At 41.0% G+C, this 23,597-nt stretch overlaps 1 protein-coding gene across 5 annotated transcripts in view; it reads right to left on the bottom strand.

Moving 5' to 3' along the window:
- dysf (dysferlin, limb girdle muscular dystrophy 2B (autosomal recessive)) overlaps window positions 1-23,597 on the bottom strand; it is a 362,566-nt gene that overhangs the window by 30,724 nt on the left and 308,245 nt on the right. For all 5 annotated transcript variants that reach the window (XM_039751919.1, XM_039751924.1, XM_039751920.1 and 2 more), the window contains 4 exons: window positions 8,996-9,153; window positions 6,825-6,967; window positions 3,946-4,085; window positions 3,756-3,844 (listed from right to left, as the gene is read on the bottom strand). In XM_039751919.1, the coding sequence (XP_039607853.1) occupies window positions 3,756-3,844; window positions 3,946-4,085; window positions 6,825-6,967; window positions 8,996-9,153 (530 nt within the window). The remainder of the gene's footprint in view (window positions 1-3,755; window positions 3,845-3,945; window positions 4,086-6,824; window positions 6,968-8,995; window positions 9,154-23,597) is intronic.

The raw sequence follows: 23,597 nt of genomic DNA, 5'->3' as shown, positions 1-23,597 counted from the left end.
CCAAGCAGAATGATCAGCAAAGTAGAAACCATCTTTGGACAGGAGGCCAGTCCATCAGAAAACCCACTGATACACAGTCTCATGCTCACATAGGGCCAGTTAAGAATTTCAAATTAATCACATAAACACATAAAAGCACAGACACATTTTGGGATGAAGGCGGAAAACTAGGAGTACCCAGAGAAACACTCACATTGACAAATAGATCAAACGTTAACTCGACACTGGCAGTAACCAAGCACTGGACTTGAATCCAGGATGCTGGATCCATGAAACAACAAAGCTAACTACTGGAACATGTTGTTTTCCTACAGCAATAATGAATGCAAGAATTGTTATTGTCAAGTAAAGATGAGAAAAGAAATGTAAAATTAGAGCAGGTATGACAAGCTTGTTAAGAAAAGAGTGTCTAGTATAGACAACAGGTGATTGCTATGAACTGTTACTTTTATATAGATTCTATTGTGTCTGTAACAAAGCTGAGATTAAATTTATCATGATATACTGTAGTTATACATGACAAAGGGAATAAATACGTTTGGGTTTCAGCTCATTGTAACATACTTTATTTAACAAGGACACAGAAGCAAAGGTAGAAGCACATCAAGATAAAAATGTACAGCATTTTAAAACATGTCTGGGAAAATCAAACAATTTACTTGGTAATGCTGTGAAAAGTGGAATCAACTACACATTATTTTAGACATTACAACATTTTGATGAGAACAGGCCATTCAGTCCAACTTAGCTCGCCTGTCCTCTCCACCTAATTCCTCCAAAATAACATCAAGTCGAATTTTGATAGTCTCTAAAGTTCTACTATCTACCGCACTACTTGGCAAAATATTCCCTGTGGTTCTCTGTGTAAAATACATTCTAACATTTGTGCAAAAGTTACCCTAAACACGTTTCCAACTGTGCCCCTGTGTTCTTGTTGAATTTATTTTAAAGTCACAATCTTGTTCCACTGTACTAATTCCATTCATAATTTTAACACTTCAATCATGTCCCCTCTTAATCTTCTTTTGCTTAAACCAGAAAAGCTCAGCTCTTTTTTAAGTCATTTTATTGAATTTATTAAAATCAAACAAGAGTCCACAAAAGCAAGTCAAATTTTACAAGACTAGGTTCAAGTCAAGTCAACCCTCACCCATGAGAAAGAGAGCTGGGCCAACATAGTGAAACTTTAATAGTAGAAAAAATAAGTAAGTAAATAAATACAATATAAAGGGGACGAGAATCCACTTACTCAATTTAAATGCTTATTCTAAAATGTTATTAATTATATCCTGCCAATTTTTTAAAAAAGTTTTTCACAGATCTAAGTGAGTATTTATTTTTGTCCAATTTCAAGTGGTATATAACATCGGTTACCCACTGACTGAAAAGAGGTGAGTTAGGATTCTTCCAGTTGAGCAAGATAAGACTACATGCCAATAATGTAGTAAAGGCAATTCCAGTTTGTTTGTCCTTCTCCACTTTAAGCCCATCTGGAAGTACACCAAGCACAGCTATTAGTGGATTAGGAGGAAGTGTGACACCCAGGCTTATTAATATGGTGCATCTCCAAAACATATGACCCAATGTGGCTGGAACTTGATTGCAATGTGTGCATGGTTGGATCTTGCTCTGGAAACTTTTTTGACAATTTTAAATGAGATAGATGTGCTCGATAGATGATTTCAAGTTGAATGATTGTATGCTTTGCGTTTATGGAGCTCAAGTGAATTCTGTGCATTGCTGCCTTCCATTCCTGATCTGAAAAGTTCAGTGAGAGATCCTTTTCCCAATATACTCTGGAATCTTTGAAAGGGAAGGACTTTAAAATGTTTTTATATATTGCAGAAATGCTGTCTGAGTCCTCAAGACTGGTCAATATTTTTTCCGGAGTAGAAGTAGATAGATAGATAGATAGATAGATAGATAGATAGATAGATAGATAGATAGATAGATAGATAGATAGATAGATAGATAGATAGATAGATAGATAGATAGATACTTTATTAATCACAAGGGGAAATTCACATAATCCAGCAGCAGTATACTGATACAAAGAAACAATATTAAATTAAATAGTAATAAAATGAAAAAATTAAAATAAAATTAATGTTCACATTTACTCCCCCGGGTGGAATTGAAGAGTCGCATAGTGTGGGGGAGGAACGATATCCTCAGTCTGTCAGTGGAGCAGGACAGTGACAAAAGTCTGTCACTGAAGCTACTCCTCTGCCTGGAGATGACACTGTTCAGTGGATGCAGTGGATTATTCATGATTGACAGGAATTTGCTTAGTGCCCGTCGCTCTGCCACAGATGTTAAACTGTCCAACTTTAATCCTACAATGGAGCCTGCCTTCTTAACAAGTTTGTCCAGGCGTGAGGAAAGTTGGGCAGGTTTTGTTTAACAAAGTTTCTAATTTGAAGGTAGTGAAAGAAATGTGTTACTGGAAAGAGAAATTTGGAGTGTAATTGTTGACGTTGTCTATGTACAGGTCTCTAAGTGATTTAATCCCAAATGTTTTCCAGACATTAAAACCTGCATACGTTTGAGAGGGTGGAAAAAGGTGGTTATCATGCAGAGGTGCCACAGAAAAAAGCTTCTTTAACTTGAAGTGCTTCCTACATTGGTTCCATATTCTAAGTGAATGAAGCCCAATTGGGTTATTAGTATATTGGCGCTAAGTTGTATTTACTGTACAAAGTAAGGAATATAAAGAATTGCTGCAGGATTTTATTTCTATTACAGACCAGGCTCAGCTCTTTTAATCTTTCCTAATAATTCATCTCCTTTACCCCTGGATTCAGCCTGGTCACTCTTCTCTGGACTTTTTCTAGTGCTGCTGTATCCTTTTTGCAGTCTGAAGACCAAAACGGCCCACAGTAATCCAAATGAGGCCTCAACATGTGTTTTATAAAGCTTGAGCATAACCTCCTTGGACTTGTACTCTACACATCAGGGCGATACATAAAGTAACATTCTGTTAGCATTCTTAATGGCTGCTGAACACTGCCTGGAAGTTGAAAGTGATGAGTCCATCACTAGTAGGTCCTTCTCAAAAGCAGAACTTTTGATTTTCAGACCTCGCATTGTGTATTCAAACCTAACATTTTTACTTCCTATAAATAATACTTTCATTTACTGACATTAAATTTCATCTGCCACAAATCTGCCCAACTCTGTGTGCTATCCAAGTCCCACTGTAAAGATTCAGCTGATTGTAGATTATCTGCTGTTCCACCTACTGTAGCTTGGAACGAACAGAAGCTGGCAGCCTAAGTTGAATGGAATGGCCTGGCCATGTCAAAATGTTGGCTATGTTGCTGGAAAAAATTATTTCAGTTCTGCAAGAATAGAACTAATAGCTACTGAATGCTGATGCAACCTTTGAGTGAAAATATTCTTTTATTCATTAAATCAAACTAACATACCTGGAGTATGTTAAACAATATATTAAGTGACTGCTTCAATGGGTGCAAGAATACAGTATACAGTAAAAGATGTAGGATCACATTTATTTTTTTAAATACAATAAGTTATAACACTTTTTTTATTTAAAACGTTTTTTCCAGCTCTCCAACTGTGATTCACAAAACACAGAGTTCCATACCTGCATCTAAAAACAATTACTTTATTTATGCAATTTGCATTTTTATAAAAAGAGGATTGATAAAAAAAAGGAAACAGTGATGTTAGACCTTCTCTTGTTGCTGTGGTCTATTTACCTTACCATTTCTTGATTTTAACCAAGGACTTACCGTTTTGCTTTGCGAGGCGTTATGTTGAAAGGAGGTCCTGGCGGGCCCAGTGACTTTGGAAACAGGTCCACCCATAGCTGAAGTTTTCCCTGTGGTGACAACATTAATAATACACATGCAAGTCTTAGATCAGGTGTACTCCTGCATAGTTTTTTCATAAGCCATCAATGGGTGCTTTGCACAGCCTCACCTGTTCAATGTCTGGCTGCAGTGGGCTGTACAGAGGTCTTGTCTCCACATGCTCAGGAACCAGCCCCTGTCTACGTAGAACATACAGTGCTAAGCATTCACATGCTGGTCCAAGGTGGGGATTTGAGGGCTTTGAATCTTCTGAGAAGAAAATGCAGAATTACAGAATTACCTTCTGCTCAGTTCAAACTTAAGCATACAATATACTGTTTCAAGAAGCTGCAGGACATCCTTTACTTATGTAAGATTATTTTCTTCTGTAGTACATACACCAAATATCTTAGTTTAGGTCATACAGTGAACAGTAAATGTAGTCAGAAAATAATTAGAGATGTGCTTAATGAAATGTAGGAGGAAATTCTGACCAATTTTATAAAATAAGTGCCTGAATGTGAAGATAATAACCATTTCCTTTACATCTGCCTCCATAAAAGTAATACAATTGCACAGCTCAGTCACTCAAAGAGTAGCGGACAACATTTCAAATATAAGGCAACACATTTTTAAAACTGCAAAACAGATGTGTCCGGCAGCTACATAAAACTGGCCATGACTGAAACTTTCATCTTTCAGTAAACTTTTTAATCTTTTCAGGGTTTGTCGTGAGACTGTTCTTAATGTCATTGCAAATGCCAGCTCCACTGGGAAATGTGTACTTTTTCCACAGCCTAGGAAAAGCATGGTATTTGGAGTGAAATGTCAAGTGCAGGATAAGAACAAACATGCAAACCGGAGATTTATATATATATATATATATATATATATATATATATATATATATATATATAAATATTATATATATATATATCTAGGTACCTGAAGGTGTCATTTTTGCCTGCTATGGCTGAAGATTTGTTTAATCGGCTTACCAGTGTCCTCAGAAGTGTTACCATGTTACTTTAATCTAAATTATTTTCACACCCAAAGACATACTGCAGGAAACTCAGTAGGAAAATTACAATGACTGTGTCAAGTATTTTTGTGGTTGCCCAATTTAAGGTAGGGCTGTTCAGCAGGGCCCCTCAATTGCTATCTAGGTTCCCCACATTAGGATGTTGACAATCCTGCTCATTTGAGTATAGTCTAGTATGCCAAACAAAGGGCATGCTGGAGGATTATATCCCTTGACTAGTCTAGGAGCTTCTGGAAATACTTGCAAGGATAGGCATGTTGGCACTGTAAACCTGACCAGGTGACAATAAAATGCTTGTCATAACTGTCCTGGACTTCCCTCTTTCTGAACATTGAAAAACTGCTTTCCAGAACTTGGTACCGAATGTTCTTCCTTGCCAAAAGGCAAGATTTAGTTCCTGCCAGTGTTGCTGACAGTTTTCTTTAGCTTGGCTGTCCAGTTGACTCACATTCAAACCCTTCTGTGAGCTGCATGTGTTGGCTCTACAGCATAATTCTATCGCATATTTGTTTCTTTTTTGACTGCTTGACTTTAACTATGATTACCCCAATTGGCACTCACCCTTGATGTTTAAGCCAAGGGAAATTCAAATTTATTTTAGACATTTCTGTGGCCTTCTTAATCATTCTGGAATATTCTGTTGTCATGTTCGAAGCAATGGATGGCACTACCAGATTCCTTAAAAACTTGGACTCAACTCACAAACTAAGATGAATCAATTCTTTCATTTTGGTTACATGCATGAGGGAAGTCTGTGGTAAGTTCTTTTTTCAACACTGACTTGATGCTACAATTCTTCCTCCATTTATCACATGCTTATTCAGAAAACATAACTTTTCCAAGAGGAATATTTGCACTGCCTTTTGTTTTCTTTCCCCAAAAGAGTTCTGGCAGTGTTGACTTTGTATTACTGTTTATACAAGCTTTTGACTACAGTTACATTAATTTATTGTTTGATCAATCAAACACGTATTAGTAAATATGAGGACCAGTGGTATAATAATTAAGAACAATCAGTGGTTACACAACCTTGATATTTTCACTGTGTTTATTTTTGATTTTAAGTGTTCACAATGATAAGCAAAAGAAATTTTCAATCATAGTTATTTTATGATTACAGCAAATTAATAAAATATATAATGTGTCCTATCTAGAGGGAACCAGCATGCAGGTAGGACCAGAAGATTAAACAAAGCCAAAAGGCTAAACCAGAGATCTGTCCCATGATTAACTCAAGAATAAATAGAAACACAATTCATTGTGAACAGTCAAAGCCCAAGATCAGAACATTAAAGTCCATCAAAGAAACACATTTGCTAACTCTCTGGTTTATCTGTAGCCTCACATGGCCATGAAGTGCATTGCGCTGACAATTATACTGTCACATTAGTTTGTCACAGGTCACAATCTCTGAGACAATGCCACCTAAGAACAGGTCACTGTACTGTATGACAGCAGTGCAGTCTAAAAATGGTGTTGAAAATGACACAAAAATAATTTTATGACTTTAAAACTGACTCAACATGAAAAAAACAAATGTTGAATTTGAATTCCTCTAGTAACACTTAAAAGCCAAAGAAGACACAGAAAAAATGAAGTACAAGTACTAATCATAACATCGCATGCCTGTGCAAGTAATCAGCTAATTGCTAAACACATACAGAAGAACCTTTGGAAAACTTCAATAATTCACTTTTGACAGCCTGAGTAGAACATAATATTAAAGGTACATTGTGCAGTTATTTCTGAGTAAAGAACGAAGAAATAGAAAATGTATGTCATGAAAGAAACAACACAAATGTGTTTTAGTGTGTGGCCATTTTTGTTCACTGCTGTTGAATGAAACCATTCATTTGACAATTTTCTAACCATGGATGTACTATTTTCTTGTGGGGAGCTTTAGCCTATCTTGAAAGCAGATCATTGTGTGCAGAAAGTAACTTGTACAGAGTTATATAAATAATCACCCAGATCTGCCAATGTGAACTCATGGCCACGGAATATTATCCGATCGTCCTTGTACACAGGAAGCTTGAAGTTCCACCTTTCACAAAATCGGTGCAGGAGCTGAGATGGTTTTAGCTGATCTCGCCATTGGTTCACTCCCGACCTGTGAGGGGGGGAAAAAAAATAGATAAAAACAGTGGAAGCTACAACATATGAATTCACATCAGAATATGGTGAAACCTGAACTCAAATTTAAACATTTTCTGTTTTTTTCCTTCTGCAACATTTTGTTTCTGATCATTTGGAGTCATTAAATAATTTTGGAGTCATTTTTGCAGAGTCTGCAGCCATCTTCTGTATTTGGTCTGTTGAAAGTGGAAATGCCTATAGAAAATCTTTTACTAGAAATCATAACAAAAAAAGTATTGGTTTTACTTGCCAATACTTTAGACCAGTGTTTCTTAAACATTTTTTGTTAGTGTCTTCGAGACCCCGTCAATGACGACAGTCAGATTGGTAGGATGATCCCCCATGGAGAATCGCTGCTGATAGTCATAGCAGGGCAATGTCAATTACTTAAACTGCCTGCGGCAACCCATCGCAAGACACTTCGCAACCTGTCTGACCCTTTCCCACTGAATACAAAAGTGAGTCATGTTTCTGCATGACCTAAAAGCTGGAAAGATCTGGGAAAGAGATTGCTGTGATTACCAATCTCTGCTGCTCAAAAAAAAAATAATAATAAAGAGACCAAAATAATATTTATGGACCAATCGACTATATGTCAACAAATAGTGTAAGAGGTGTCAGAGAGAACTCTATAACTAGCATGCAATACTAAGATACTTATACTAAGATACTACTTATTATTTATGTTTATCTTTATATGTTGGGTTTGTCATTTGGTGTGGACAGCAAAGAAAGAATTTCATTGTACAGGAAAATATGTTTCCTTACTGTGCACATGACAATAAACTTTGAACTTAAACTTAAGAACACGGGGACATGACTGGACACTTGTTAAAGGCAGATCTTGCACAAATGTGACCTTCACACAAAGAACCATAGACACATGGAATAAATTACCAAGTATATTGGTGGAAAGCAGGACTTTAGGGACATTCAAAATTCAATATTATTTTTGGCAATCCAGATAAGAAGGATGGGCAATTTTGTTAGGATGAATGAGCTGCTCTCATACAAAATCTTCCTAATGTTCCATCTATTATATGTCTTTCACAAAAACCCATAGACAACTTGAATAAATTATCAAGTAGTGTGATGTGTGGTGGAGTGTAAAACAATAGGGACCTTCTAATCTCGACTTGATGTTATTTTGGAGGAATTAGGTGGATAGGATTATCATGCATTGTTGGGCTGAATGGTCTGTTCTGTTTTCGGATGTTCAATATATTATACAGTGTCTTTTTAAAATAACCATAGACACAGAAATTACATTTCCAAGTAGTATGGTGGACAGCAGGACTTTAGGAACTTTCAAATCTACACTCTCCATTATTTTGGAGGAATTAGGTGGATAGGATTAGCCAGCTGTCTTTTAGGTTGAATGGCCTCTTCTCATCAAAATGTTCTAGTGTAATGTTCAATCTATTATAAAGTGCCTTTAAAAACAGCCATAGATACATGGAAGAAACTGCCAAGCGTAGTGGAGAGTAGGACTTTGGGGATTTTTAAATCTAGGTAATGGACAACCTTCTTGGCCCAACAAGCTTGTTCTAATGTTCTAATACTTTATAGCTTCAATGGACCAGAATGAGCATAGCATCCTTTCCCTCTCTGACAATCAATGACCAAAATATTTCTTTCTATAGCAAATTTTATACAAAAGATGTACCTTAAAGTGCTTTACAAGATGTCAAAGAAATATCAAAAAGAAAAGAAAAAACTAACAAAAATATTCTTAAAATTATACAAAAATAAATAATGCACACCTACATAAGATAGATATATAATTAAAAGAAGTATAGTCTTTAAATGTGTAAATCTTCCCAATAAATAAAAATACTCATTTAAATTTCTCAAGATCTGCTAGTCAGGTAGTACCATAGAGAGCTCATGAAAAAAATACTGTATCGGGAAAAGACAAGACACTGAAAAATCACCAGTGCAGCAGCTAGTCTAACCAGACTGATGAGCAAAATTAATTTTATTCATTGCATGAGACACTCACAGGCAGTAGGTTAGTGGCAGTCCACAGCGAGCACCATACTTGGACAAGAAGCGGTTCTCCAGGTCTATCACAGTCTCCCCAATCTTTTCATCCTTGGAGAGAAGATCATAATCATACAATATGACCTTGAGATCTTTCTCCAGTGGAAGGACACAGGAGTAGTATAATGTCAGGCGGCTTCTGTCAAAATTTAATCCGAGTTTGATTGATGAGATTAAACCACGCCCCCTTTTAATCGAAGACCGGAAGTCCGCCCCACCCACCATCTGTTGTTAGTTGACCTTTGTTGACCTTTCAGGAAGTCCCCTCCCACACCCCCGGATGTTTTGTTGACCTTGGATGACCTTGATCCGGGCCCCTGTTGATTAATGACAGGAAGTCCCCTCCCCCAACCACCTGTTGTTTGTTGACCTTTAGCCCAGCCATCTGTTTTCCCAGGAAGCTGTCAAGGGCAATTTGATGGATGCCCCCACCCTCCTTGAACCCCCACCACCCCGCCCCTGCTTGGCCACCTGCATTGCCCCATCGCACTAGGGCAAGTTCAGACATGCCCAAGGGCTGCCTAGGCCCCCCTTGAACCCATCACCACCCCCACCACTTCCCAGCCCCCCACCCCTCTTCCAAAGACAGGTTCAGGCATGCTGCAGCCGGTCCCTGGACAAGTTCAGGCATGTTCCTATCCATACCCAGACTGAATGGCCTGCCTAAGCCTCACTGCAGCGCATGATGTCTGGTCCCCTTCTTCCTGGGACATACACATACAGGCTCCGTTCGGACCGATCTAACTTGTCGCCGTTCCTGCCAATATTGCTTTAGGTAAGAATCCCTGTATCTATGTAACAATTATTTTAAAAATATCTATCTATCTAATCGTTGCTATATCATTTGTAAACTCCCTTGTATTTTATCTAAGACAAAACAGCCTTTTCCTTCCCATCTCCGTGAAAATCCTTTCACAGACAGGCTCTGAGTTTAAAAGCATTCAGCAGCGCACAGAAAGACAAGCAGTCTAGCTTTTAGTAGCCCGCAGGCGTGTGCTTGTAGTTCAAAGCACGTTGAAATACAAGCTGCCCGGCACCCTCTGCGCAGCCTGGCTTTTAGCAGTCCCTGCGCGCATCCGCGAGCTGGTCATTCCCAAAGCACACAGAAAGGATCTTTCTCTCTGTTCACACTGAGTCCGGAGCGCAGTTAGAGCCGTCAGTGCATGCCATATGGGTGGAGCTGTGTGTAAGTTCACCTCCTCCCCTGACAGCTCCGCGCTGATTCAGTCCAGGCGCGCAGGCTTGTCAACAGCTGAGCGTAAGCCCCGTTCTTCCATTCCCAAGACGCATGGGTCTTTAAAAGTTAAAGGCTTTCATGATAACGTGTAAAACCGAGATAACTAGTTCGCTATAAGACCTTTAAAAATCACACAGTTAAATAAGATGCAGCAGTTCCCTTATAATTCACGTTGGAGACGTCTAAATGCTAAATGAATTAATATATTTATAATTTGTATTTAAATCGATCTAAAACAACCCTTTTTCTACCCCTGTTAATCCTCCCCTCATGAAGAAATCTGGATAGTTTTTCTAAAAGTTTGAATGGCTTAATCAGAGCGGATATCTCGGGCTAGAGAAAGGAACTTTAAAAACTCTTTGTCAAAACAGGTTTTTCCAAAGCCCTCACCCTCACCTCCAAACCTAACCCCACCTCACAACACCTCACCCCACATCCGGCCGTCTGAGTTGATAGGGGTCGCTGGTGATTCGGTATCGAATCACCCTTACGCTCTTAGGACAGGGGTCAGGCCGCTGACGCCCTTTAACCTCGAGCAAAACAGAATGCGTCTGTTTAATCAAATCTACGAGTTACAACGGAATCTATTAATCAAATTCCGGATAACCCTTAACTTTGTGACCGGATCAAAATTTTTGCAAAGGTGAAAAGGTCTTGCGGAGATACGTACAGATGTTTAAACAAATCTATTAGGCGAATTCCGGATAACCATTAACTTTGTGACCGGATCAAAATTTTGCAAAGGTGAAAAGGGGCTTTGGAGATACATACAGATGTTTAAACAAATCTATTAGGCGAATTCCGGACCACACTGGACAAAGGTCCTTATACGGATGTCCGATTTAAATGATTGGGGCACATTGTAAAACACCCCGCTTCTTGGATCTATAAATAAGCCGCGGTCGGACCCCAAGCCCCATTTTCTCTACGGATCGTTCAGAACAAGAAAGATGAATTTCTCCCAGCACGGTTTGTCAGAACGATTTTATTAAAATTATATATTATAATTTTAATGAATACATCTAAATGAAATCTAATTATTCTTCATACAGACGAAACTGCAGCAGCAGCAATCAATGAACACCCAGGTAAGGCTATTCATGAATCTTATATGCTTTAAATGAATATGCTTTAAAAACTGAGGGCTGAATTCTTATATTTTATCCTTAGAGCTGTTCATACCGTCGATTCGCAAAATGGTAAAAACCTTTTTAATATATCTTGTTTAATTCGTGCACGGCATGCTTATTAGCATTTAGGCGAGCCTTCGTATCGGAGGGCTCTTGGTAGCACGCGTGCATGTATAAGCGTTATGTGTTTGTCAATATAAAACTGTTTATAACATGTTTCTTCTGGGCTGATCCGTTCATGAAATGGTTTGAGGAGTCTATAAAAGTGTCTCAACTAACCGCATGAACGACGTGCGTGAGTGAATATTTGCGTATAATTACTGGGATGTAATGGAAAATGTCTTGGAATACAATAAAGTTATTTCAAGACGTGCGGTTGATTCCTTTATTTTTATTTATTTATTTTTTCTTTAGAATTATTTATACAGATAGACTCGCCAATCGATTTCGATATTCAAGGTGAGATTTTTTTATTAAAATGATAAAATGTTTACAAAGTGTCTATGAGCGGTCATGTGAGCGCACGACCACGGGTCTATGAGCGGTCGTGTGCGCACGCGCACTCTGGTGTGTGCACCGTCGTGCATGTCGCGCAGCGTGCATGTAATTACTAGCGTTCGAAGCCCCGGCGTTGCTAAAATGAAATGTAAGACGTACTAAGGTGCTTTAGACGTGTCAAAAGTATTGTTGAATCATCGGGTAAATGAATATTATAGCGTGTTTCTGTATTTATGAGATTATATTTTATTACCTTGAGACCCGATTATTTTGAAAATGATTTACCCAATTTAGTTTAGGGATTGCTCATGCAGTTTGTTAAAGTGCTTCGGGTAGTTACAAGAAGCCTATCGGGTTGAATAGGGGTGATGCATATTAAAACGTTGTGTGATAATTAACCGTTTGAGGGGCGTGCGTGCATGCATGCGTGCGTAAGCACGTGTAGAGCAGCTTGTGTATGTATGTGGGTGTCTGGATTGGTGCTTGGTCATTTGGTTCAGCTGCTGCAAGAGCACGTGTAGAGCAGCTTGTGTATGTATGTGGGTGTCTGGATTGGTGCTTGGTCATTTGGTTCAGCTGCTGCAAGAGCAGGGATTGGGAAATGTTATTTTAAATAGGGGTGTATTTTGTTTTGTAGACGAAAATTCTGTACAAAACCAAACAGATTCTCAAAGGGATTACGCTGATTTGTACAGTCACGGTAAGTGGCCTTTTCAATTTATGGATGAAACTTTGGGGAACACACTTATCTGCAGATTTTGTGTAAAGAGTCCTTTAACTGAGAAGGTTATAATTTTATTTTCAGATTCAACTTTCCCGGGTGTTTTAACACAATTGCTGCAAGGTTCAGACACTCTAGAACTCTACAAAAACTGGGAGGATCCAGAACCAACCACAACTTCTCAGAGCATCAGGGGGTATTCTCCAGCAGCCTCTCAGAGCAGCCGAGGGCAGCCTCGAGCATCACGGGTATTCTCCAGCAGCCTCTCAGAGCAGCCGAGGGCATTCTCCGCACCCAGCCAGAGCAGCCGCGGGTATTCTCCAGCGCAATCGCCGGCGTCTTCTAATTCTAGACGCCGTTCATCCCCCAGGTGGGGAACTTTACCGACATCGCCTCATTCTGAGCGAGGATCTCGGCGAAGAAGTCGTTATTCACCCCGATATTCCCATCAGCCTGACCACGACCGGAGACATCGCGAAAGACTGGTTCTGTTGGGTGACGTTCTTCGCTGGGCATTTGAACAATTTATAGAATTAGAGTCTCCTGGGTACAATTCCGTACCCGACATGAGTTTACATTTGCTGCATCTGTATACTTTTTCCAAGGTTCTACCCAGAAATTAAAGAATAGGTTTTATATTTACTTTTTTTTTCTTTCGATAAGAATAACATTGAATGCAAATTTTTATTTTCTGTGCTTATAACTGTAACCTTTGCTTAAATTTAGGTCATGCCTGAAAACGGGTCTAGCGGCAGCAGCAAAGAACGCGACAGCAGTGACAGCAGCAACGACAGTGAAACAGACAGCTTCCGTGAACGCGACAGCAGTGACAGCAGCAACGACAGTGGAACAGACAGCTTCCGTGAACATCCTGTAGGGCGCAAAGGTAGGAAAAGGCCGTCCAGTGAAAACCTGAGACTATTAAAAGAGATGTCTGATAACCTTGAATATTCTATAAAACCCCCTAAAATACCTACCCTCCGCGATCACCTGAAATTGTTCATTCACCAACCCCAGTGACACATCCTATTGACAATTTTGATCTCATTGATACATCGCTCCAGGTTCTAAATTCTGATGAAATAGCCGTAGTTAACGCTCTGTTGGAGCTTTTGAAGAATACCTCTTCTCAGGACAGAACGTCATCAGGCCCTTCACAACAACCAATTGCCCTAAACATGTATGTAGAATCCCCACAGCCTTCTACCTCAGGAATCTTGGGACCTAGTAAGGCCAGTCTTCAACACCCACCTGTTGACGACTTAAAAGAGCCGGATACTTCCTCCCCACATCCTCAGACAGGATCAGGAGTGACTAATTCGTCCGGGGTAAACTTGAGTCTCGAAACCAACTCTCCACAGCCATCTACCTGCATACGGTGAATCCATCGTCTCCAGAGCCGCCAGTAAGTTCCCCACAACCTCTACACCGCACACGGGGAATCCGTCAGTAATTTCCCCACAACCCTCTACCTCTCGATTAAATAATTTGTCTATAACGGATCGTCCAAAATTTAACAATATCGAGATTAGACACCGCTTCAATTTTTCAGAGGCCTACACACTTGATTCATTCGCCGAAGTTTTTAATCATATACACGAGACCCTTCAGCAAATATTAGACAGTTTTACGAACACTTTGAATCCTATGGATCTAGTTCAGTTAGAATTACGTGCCGAATCTCTCAACCCCAGTGTTTTCTCCCTAACCCCAGCTGGCCTGCTTTCTGTTGAAGACTTTTTTAATCAAATTGAATTACTTCTCCAGAGTCACGCTACTATTTTAGCCGATTCCAGTCTGGCGTTAATCGTTCAGGTGGTCAGGGTTCCATCTGGTGGCGGCGGGCTAGGCGTAAAGCCTGTTCCCTATTCAACGATGTAATCCTTCAAAAGAAACGGAAGCACCTATGGAACTCCTTTAACCGGGATGATCAGTGCTGTTTTGCCAGGGGTTTGCTGGCTGTATTAAACGATAAGTTCAGAAACAATCAGAAATTGTGTGAACAAGAGGCCCGCCGTCTGCACGTTGGGGTCGGTTTATCAACGGATCAGAAAGTAACGTTTTCAGATGTCGAAAAATTTGAGAGGCTACTAGGTATTAAAATCATCGTCTGGTACAGGGAACCGAACACCATCGCTCTATTAAAATTTGAAGCAACCCAGGTTAGAAAAACAAAGACGGCGTTCCTGTTTTTGCACCAGGATCATTATTACGGTATTTTGAATCTAAAAGGTTTTCTGGGGTTTTCCTACGTCTGCGATTTCTGTTACACGGGATATTCTATACCGCCACGGCATCGCTCGAACAACACTGTGATGTCTGTTTATCTACAAACTGTCTATTAGTTGACGAGGAGGCTTTACGATGTCCCGATTGTCGTCGTTTCTGTCGATCAGGGGTTTGCTTCGAAATCCACAAAACCCCGAAATGGAATGAAAAGACGCGTCGGTCTGAAAGTATATGCGACGTCCTTAAAGTCTGTGTTCTCTGTTACGAGAGATACAGCTTGAAAGCCGGTTCAAAACCTCACAAGTGTCGACCCAAACACTGTCGCGTTTGTAGAGCAGTCGAAAAGAGTCGGATGAAAACCATCAGTGTTTTATTCAAAGCTTACCGCAAAGACCAAACCATGAAAAATACGTGTTCTACGATTTTGAGTGCCGTCAAGATGCTGGTACACACATCCCCAATTACATCCACTGCATGCATTGGAACGGTCGATCATGGAGATGGGCCGGCGAGGACTGCGTAGCAAAATTCTTTCACAGATATCGATGTCCGAAATACAAAGATTACACGTTCATAGCTCACAATTCTAAGGGGTATGATGGATATTTCCTCATGAAATATCTCATCGAAAGCGGGCAAACTCCATTTGTTACATCTCAGGGTTGTAAATTAATGTGCTTTATAGAAGAAGATTACAACTTGAGATTTATCGACTCGTTGAACTTCTTACCTATGAAATTGAGCAGTATGCCCAAAGCCCTGGGATTCCAGGCTCAAAAAGGGTACTTTCCCCATTTCTTTAATACCGCTGAAAATCAAAATTACATCGGCCCATACCCGAGCCTAAATATTACGGCATTCAACACATGATGAGCCAGGAAAGAGAGGAGTTTTTGTCTTGGTACGACTCTATTAAAAGCGGAACCTTCAACTTTAGACAAGAAATGGCGTACTATTGTCGAAACGACGTGGTTATTTTGAGAACTGCCTGTATGAAATTTAGAGATGAAGTGATCGGGATCGGTAATATTGATCCTTTTCAGTGTATGACCCTAGCTTCTCTCTGTATGTCCATGTACAGACAAAACTGCATGCCTGATAATGCAATTGGAATCATTCCTACTGACCATTACAAAAGCACTCACAAAGCTTATTCTAATGCTTCTATTCAGTGGCTAATGTTTCTTTCCGAGAAGGAAAAAATAAACATTCGACATGCGCGGAATCACGGTGAAGTCAAGATGGGGTCCTTTTATCTAGATGGTTACGCCGAAGTTCAGGGTGTCCCACGGCCTTTGAGTTTGCTGGCTGCTTTTATCACGGATGTCCAGAGTGCTACGATCGCAAGCCAAACACCCTCTTACGGGACGTCTTATGCAGAATTGTTTAAAGCGTTTAACGATAAACTCATTAAATTGCGGAAAACTTTAATCTGACGGTGAAAGTGCTTTGGGAACACGCTTGGGAGCGCATGAAAAAGAGGGCGAGCTTCAAGATTTCTTAAGACGCTTTGAGTTTCCTGAACCTATCAATCCCGTGATGCCCTTTATGGAGGGCACCAACGCGATCAAATTATACCATAAAGTCCAAGGTGACGAGCAAATGCAATATTACGATTTTACAAGTCTGTACCCCTCGTCAACAAAACAAAACCTACCCGATCGGCCATCCGACCTTTATTTTTGAGGAGTTTGGCGATCTTAAGCAATACTCGGGCTCATTAAAATCACCATGCTCGCCCACGCAATTTGTATTTTCCGGTCCTCCCTTTAAGAATTTGCAATAAATTGATGTTCGTTTGTGCCGTGCGTGCAGAAACCCAGACAACCACCGGCCTTTGCCATCACAATGATCGGGAAAGGTCTTTAACAGGAACCTGGTGCAGTGTCGAAATACTCAAGGCCTTAGATAAAGGGTACAAAGTTTTAAAATTCATGAGATATGGCACTACGAGCAGAGTACCGCAGATTTATTTTCCGAGTACATCAAAATTCATCTGAAAGGCAAACAGGAGGCCTCTGGATGGCCATCTTGGGCGTGGGCGAAGCGCCGGCGGCGCTATGTTGACGACTATTTCTTAAAAGAAGGCGTCTTATTGGAGCGTGAAAACATAGCCTCCAACCCGCCAAGAGACAAATTTCCAAGTTATTTCTGAATTCTCTTTGGGGAAAATTCGGTCAGAAGCCTAACCAATTGACCACGACGTTTGTTAAACACACCCAAGAATTCTTTGATTACCTGTTCTCAGACATGTATCAGGTCTCCTATTTTGGCTTTGTCAGCGCGAAATCGCTCAGGTGCAGTGGAGGTATGCGGATGACCGATCGTGGTACCCGCCCTGTCAATGTGGTGATCGCCGCTTTCACCACGGCCTATGCTCGGCTAGAATTGTACAATTGCTGGATCGTTTAGGACCGAGGATTCTGTATCATGATACAGATTCCATTATCTTCACAGCATCGCCGGACAGTACACACCCGCTCGGCGACTATTTAGGCGAACTCACCAGCGAACTAGATCCTGATGACTACATTGAAGAATTTGTTTCTGGAGGTCCAAAAACGTACTGCGTACAAAGCGTTCAAAGGCAAGGTCTGCATGAAAGTAAAGGGTATTACTCTCAATCACCAAACGGCTCAAGAGGTAAACCTATATTCGTTAATGGATCTAGTGCATAGTTTTGTAGAAAACGATCTCACAAAAGAAATAACCGTTCATGGTACGCAGATTCATAGGAACAAAAAGACCCTGGCGTTGCAAAATCGCCCACTCAGAAAGAGATTCAGAGTGGTGTACAACAAAAGGGTTCTCTTGCCTGATTACACATCTCTACCCTATGGATACTAAAGAGGGCTTTGATGTAAGACTTCAACACCCGTTCTCAAAAATAGTCTCGGGACCCTCCTGTTCGGGCAAATCGCATTATGTGAAAAAGCTTTTGGAACACACAGACCATGTGCTTTCTCGCCGCCCTGACAATATAGTCTGGTTTTATAGTTGTTGGCAGCCTCTGTACGACGAACTACTAGCCAGATTTCCCAAAATCAAATTTTTGGAGGGATTACCCGCTTCCTTAAACGACGATGAACTACTACCGCCTGATCGAGTTAACTTGGTGATCGTCGGCGATTTGATGGAACAGGCGAGCCATAGCCAAGAGATAGAGAGGGCCTTCACAAAATATACTCATCACAGGAATTTGTCCATCATTTACTTGGTCCAAAATTTATTTTTTCAAGGCAAGAAAAGTAGAACGATAAATCTGAATGCCAATTACATCACCCTTTTCAAAAACCCGAGAGATAAGCTGCAAATCACTAATTTAGCGCGTCAAATGTACCCCGGTAGGGTGAAATTTTCTTGGAGGCCTTTGAGGGCGCTTCTGCGACAACCTTACGGTTATCTGTTGGTGGATCTGAAAGCCCAGGCGCCTGGCAATTTCGTTTACGTGCGGTATGTTTCCCCGGCTGGCCTGTGGCGTCGTCGTGAAAAGATAAAGACGGCGATTTTCGGTATTTGAAAAACAGACGGCATGTCGTGCAGAATAAAAGAAATCTCCCTTTGCTCAAGACCCTGCACAGGGTCTCCTGTCGCCAAGCGATGCTGGCGAGGCTCCTGACGATTTCATTTATGCTCTGGCGAAATAGCTCTCAATACTTTAAAAGGCCATGTCCCCCTGACTTCTAGGCAGTTCAAGTTGCTGAAGAAGCATCGTTGCCGTTAAAAACTCAGCGATAAAAACTGCCCGTTAAAAGAAAAAGCCCTTTTAAATCAGAAAGGAGGTTTTCGGAGCCCTGCTAAGCGTGGCCATTCCTTTTATTACTAGTTTAATAGCTTCGAGAGTATAAATATGGAATATACGCGTAAGATGTACCTGGTCCCTCAACAACAAATGACTCAGTGGCATCAGAAACCCCAGACTTCCAACGACATTTTAAGCGCTACGGAAAGCGAACTGGATAAACAGATGAAACACATACTTGAACGCGATGATTTGAGCGTCGATGCAAAAGTAAATCTTTATACGGCCGTCTTGCAAAGATACCTTACCTTTGTGAAAAAAGCGGATAAAGAAACCGGTTCTCTGACATTATTGATGCCTGTCGAGAACCAGGAGGTGCCGCCAGAGGCACTCAAAGATGCACCTAGTACCCCAGAAGAACGGGTGTACGCGAGATTTTAAAAGTGCTCGGATAAATCAAAGAAATATACTGAAATAATTTTACAGAAAATGACGCATCACCCTAATACAACCTATTGGAATGGCTTGGGAGAGTTTGTGTTTCGTGGAGAGTCGTTACCCGGAACGAATATGGTTGATCTAATGCGGAACTTAACAGCCCGTCATAACATACCATCCTATCGGAGACCTAGGGGTTGGAAAGAATTTATTAAGGCCCTGGCCGGCTTGAACATTCCGACATCGGCCGTACCAAACATGGACACTAGAGAACTTCTAGAGAGTTTCAAACCAACCTCCCCAGACGGAGCTTCTGCTGTCTCTGCTGCCTCTGCTGCCGGCGTCTGCTACCGATACACCTGTTGGCAGGAAAACCAGATCTCACAAAAGAATGAATGGATTCCTTATTGAAATGTAATTATATTTTTTGTTTAATAAAATATTATTTTTTTACACAGTTTGCCTATTCTTTATTAAGATAATTACAGGGTCCAGAACTTTGCATGCAGGGTTGATCCTGAAAGCTTCTTAAAGTGTTCTTAGACAAGGTGTTGACAAAATTTTGAACCATATCATCGTTCTTGGTGACTTCATTAAAATACAGGTTCATGACCTCTTGATAAGAGCGTCCTTTTCCTCTATGGTGCAGGAAAAAAATACAGTGTTGTCCGCAGACGGTGGAAAACCAGTTTTGAAGCTGCGGGTATGGTGAATAATTTCTTTACAGTTTCTGTTTAAAAAACTGTATATTTCCTCAGGAAAATAGATAAAGTCTGGTGGAGCTCCATAGGAATCAAAAAATTCTCCAATTCCGTCTTCTCTGAGATGTATCGCCAACCAGTGTTCTCCGGGTTGTTTTTGACGGTGAGTATTGACGATGATCATGGTCGGGAGCTCCGTAAGTATCTTTTTAGGCAGTTCGTGCAAGCCAACACTCCGTAAAACAGATTTTCTGTGTACGGATTACTGGACATGAGTTTGTTGATCTGCAGGGTATTCATGCTTTTTAGTAATCATAAAGTATATTTCTTCTCTGGTTTATTTCAATAATGTTGTCAAAGACCGCGTACACTATTAGATTCACAGTATGGGGTAGGGGCTGCAGCGGATTTCAAATCTCATGTTCCCTGTTTTCATCAATGGAAATGGTCCCCGCATTCTTGATCTGGCGTCAAATCAAAGGCAAACAGGGTGTAACCTTTAGAGAATTCAGAACGGCTGATGGCTAGAGGCTGGTCTTTCAAGTGTTTTCCGTGGCCAACACCAGGTTGTAATATTCTCGGCGGTGGTGTCATTAGCAAAATTGGGCTGAAATGGTTTGGCGGGAATCTGTTCTCCGTCCAAATACAAGGCCAGGAATTCCACATGGTTATGTTTGAAATTGAAGGGGTTTCTGGCGTAATCCCCGGAAAAGGCGTCATTATCCACCATGCCTAGGACCACGTACTTGGGTAATTGTCCCAAGAACAAATTCTCCTGATTGCTCACCCGAATCCCGGCCGGTAAACTGAGAACTTTCATATTCACTCTTTCCAAGGGGTACTTGGCGTTGGCGTTTGTGAGTGCGTGTCGTGCCCCAATTTCACCGCCGCTGAAACTTTAACTTTCTTGACAAAAGAGAGGCTAAAATGTTTACTTTGTAACGCTTCGGCATCTCCGGACATCAGACAGAATTCATTTTTGCTACGCACCATTTTTATTCTGACGTCCACTCCGTTTAGAATTAATTTTTCTTGAAAAAATAGGTCAGAATGAATAGATCCAAGGAGTTCTACTGTCTTACCCTGGGCGTATAACCGTTTCTTTTTTTGAACCCCTCATTCGGACCGTCCAAGGTTGTGTTTTCATGTTCGTCGGCCGAGTCTTTGTAAAAAAGACCCGTACCAAATTGGTACTTGAGAGTTTCACTGCTGTAATTTAACAATCCCTCAAAAAGGGCCCTATACGGGTAAAGGTTGGAACTCTGGGATATTAGCGATCTCCCAGGGTTACATCCACTTGTGAGAATAAAGCGGCTATCGGATAATTAACAAAGGCTACCTTGGCCACGGGGGGTGGATTAGTTCCGTCGGCATTGGCGATTTTGCAGCGGACGTGTAGAAGCGTGTTATTCAGGTCCAAGTAGTCTTCCCCATTCCGGTAATCAGAAACTCCAGCGGGCGACTTCAGATAGAGCTGAGAGAGGGGACCTCGACATAGATGCTTTTTCTACACTAGTCTGAGTATAGGGTACCGTAAACAAGTCCAGTTCGGATTTCACACACTCTTGAGACATTCGATGAGCGAAAGACATCTTGAGTTAAAAATGTTTTTCGATTTCTTTTTCTGGGGCTGGACTTATCCTTGTGGCGGAGAGAAGAAAATGAAGTAAAAGCTGAGCGGGCGTCTTTTTGATGATCGGGGCAGGTCGTGACCCGGGAGGCCTCTTACGTTTAGTTTTCCTCATCACCATTAGGCCAGCCCCAGCTTGATTTTCTTCGTTTCCTCGAGTCATCGCTCCTGACACGGCTCCAGCCACCACGTCTTTGACAATATTCTTAGCGGCTGATTTAATGTGTGGCTTGACAATTTGAAACCTCTTTTCAGGAGAGGCAAAGCTCTTCTAAATAACCCTCGAAATATCCCTCCGATCCCAGAGCCGTACATCACTGGGGACCCAGAGAACCCGGGAGTCCGTTACCGGCTTGGGCTTCATAATAATGCACGTAAGGGTTGGGGTCCAGGTAAGATCTCATCTCAGTATTAGTCGTGTATACACCTCTTGGAGGGTCTGAAATGTAACTTGACTAGGACCTTGCCAAACTGAAATGGAACCGCTTTGTTCTGATCCGTCTTTATTTCAATGGTCAAAGTATCAAACTGATTCTTGCTAACCGAACGTAGTGCGGTTTGTCGTAGGTGATTGTGGTAATCTTATTCATCTCATCCTCAATATATACGCATCTCAAGAGAGGGACGTAGCTGTCTCCGACTCTTTGGTGAGAAACAATGTCGCTGTAGGCGTACAAGGAATAAAACCCGCTCTGATATCCAGCGGGGTAAGGAGCTTCATTCACCAGACCAATAGTTTTGTCGGATGAGCTCCTAGAATCCTACCTAATTGTCCCTTGACATGCAGAGTTTCATCCTTCACAGTGTTTGAGAAATAGAATCTACGCTTTAGAGCTATAGCGAATTTCGCAGGGTCTGATGAACGGGACTCCAAGAATTTCGAATCTTTCAACACCACTTCATTCATCTTGTCTGACACTTTCTCGACACTAGAGTAATAGCCCGGGAATACTATAAAATTTAGCTATTAGCGGATTCACCAACATAAATTCATTATCCGGTTTGTCTAGGGTATTCCAGGTGTGCGGATACTGAATTTCGCCAATCCAACTTCCCAGGGGCCCTGTAGTTCGATTGGGGGATAATTTGACGGTAAATTCGGATGGTATTATTAGGGAAAACATCTTGGGAAGAATTGCTGGGTAGTACAACGTAAAAGCTTTTCTCTCCATTGTGATCAGACCGTGAATGAAATACTAATTTTGATTCTCAGTATTTAACGTCTTGCATAGCTTTCAGGGATCCAACTGTTAAACTTTTGGGCCACCGAACCATTTCACCAAAATATGCTTTTTCTACGGATATTTTTTGCCAAAATCTTTTCAATCCTAAAGGCGTCCGTCCTCGAATCTTTTGTAACTCGGTCGTAAAACGAACCTATAATGTCTTCACCGTCATAATCCTTGAGCTTGTAGGCGGCGGATCCCTGGGGACTAGTTCAGAAACGGTAAATACCTCGTCTGAAAAGGTTTGTTCGTAGCCCTTGGTAAAAGGATTCCGGGATTTTGATACTCTGACCGTATCGACTTTGAATTTATATTTTAGATTTCTTTTGGTTTTAGTTAGGCCGTATAAGTTTTAAAGACTTTCCAAGAATTGGAACTACTCACCTCAGCAGGGGCCATTTTATACCTCGGTGATAGCTGAGATTATAAGATTTCACCAAGTCCTGTAGCCCGGCAGATAGGACCGGGTATTCGGAGCTGAAATAACGCCACATTTTGGTCTTCAGAGTTCGATTGAACCTCTCCACCACGAAGCCTTTAATTCACTAGCTGTGGTGAAATGTTTTATCCGTGTTTGTTGATCAGGCTTTGAAATTCCCGATTGAGAAACTCTTTACCGCTATCCGTCTGAAGTTTGACGGGTACTCTTCCTCCTCCAAAATTTCTCGAAAAGCCCTGGTTACTTCTTTACCCGTTTTGTTTTTCAGAACCCTGACCCAAGCGTATTTAGAAAGAATATCTATACAAGTCAGTAGATACTTGTAACCTCTGTTATACTCGGACAGGTTTGTCATATCCGCCAGATCGACCTGCCATTGGCGTCAATATTGGAAACATACACCTTATTCCTTTTAAAATGGATTCTGGCCGGTTTATGTATCGTGTAGGTGTATTGCCCAGATAACCAATCTGACACTTCTTGGGACCCAATATGGTGACCCGCTTGCGAGAGCGCTCTTTTCAAGGAATCCTTACCCCCAAGGATCCGGGATTCTCAGAGTTATAATAT

The sequence above is a fragment of the Polypterus senegalus genome, chromosome 4 (genome assembly GCF_016835505.1).
Source record: "Polypterus senegalus isolate Bchr_013 chromosome 4, ASM1683550v1, whole genome shotgun sequence".
NCBI classification, from domain to species: domain Eukaryota; kingdom Metazoa; phylum Chordata; class Cladistia; order Polypteriformes; family Polypteridae; genus Polypterus; species Polypterus senegalus.
Note: the sequence above shows the minus strand (reverse complement) of the source record. Positions and strands in the feature narration are given on the sequence as shown.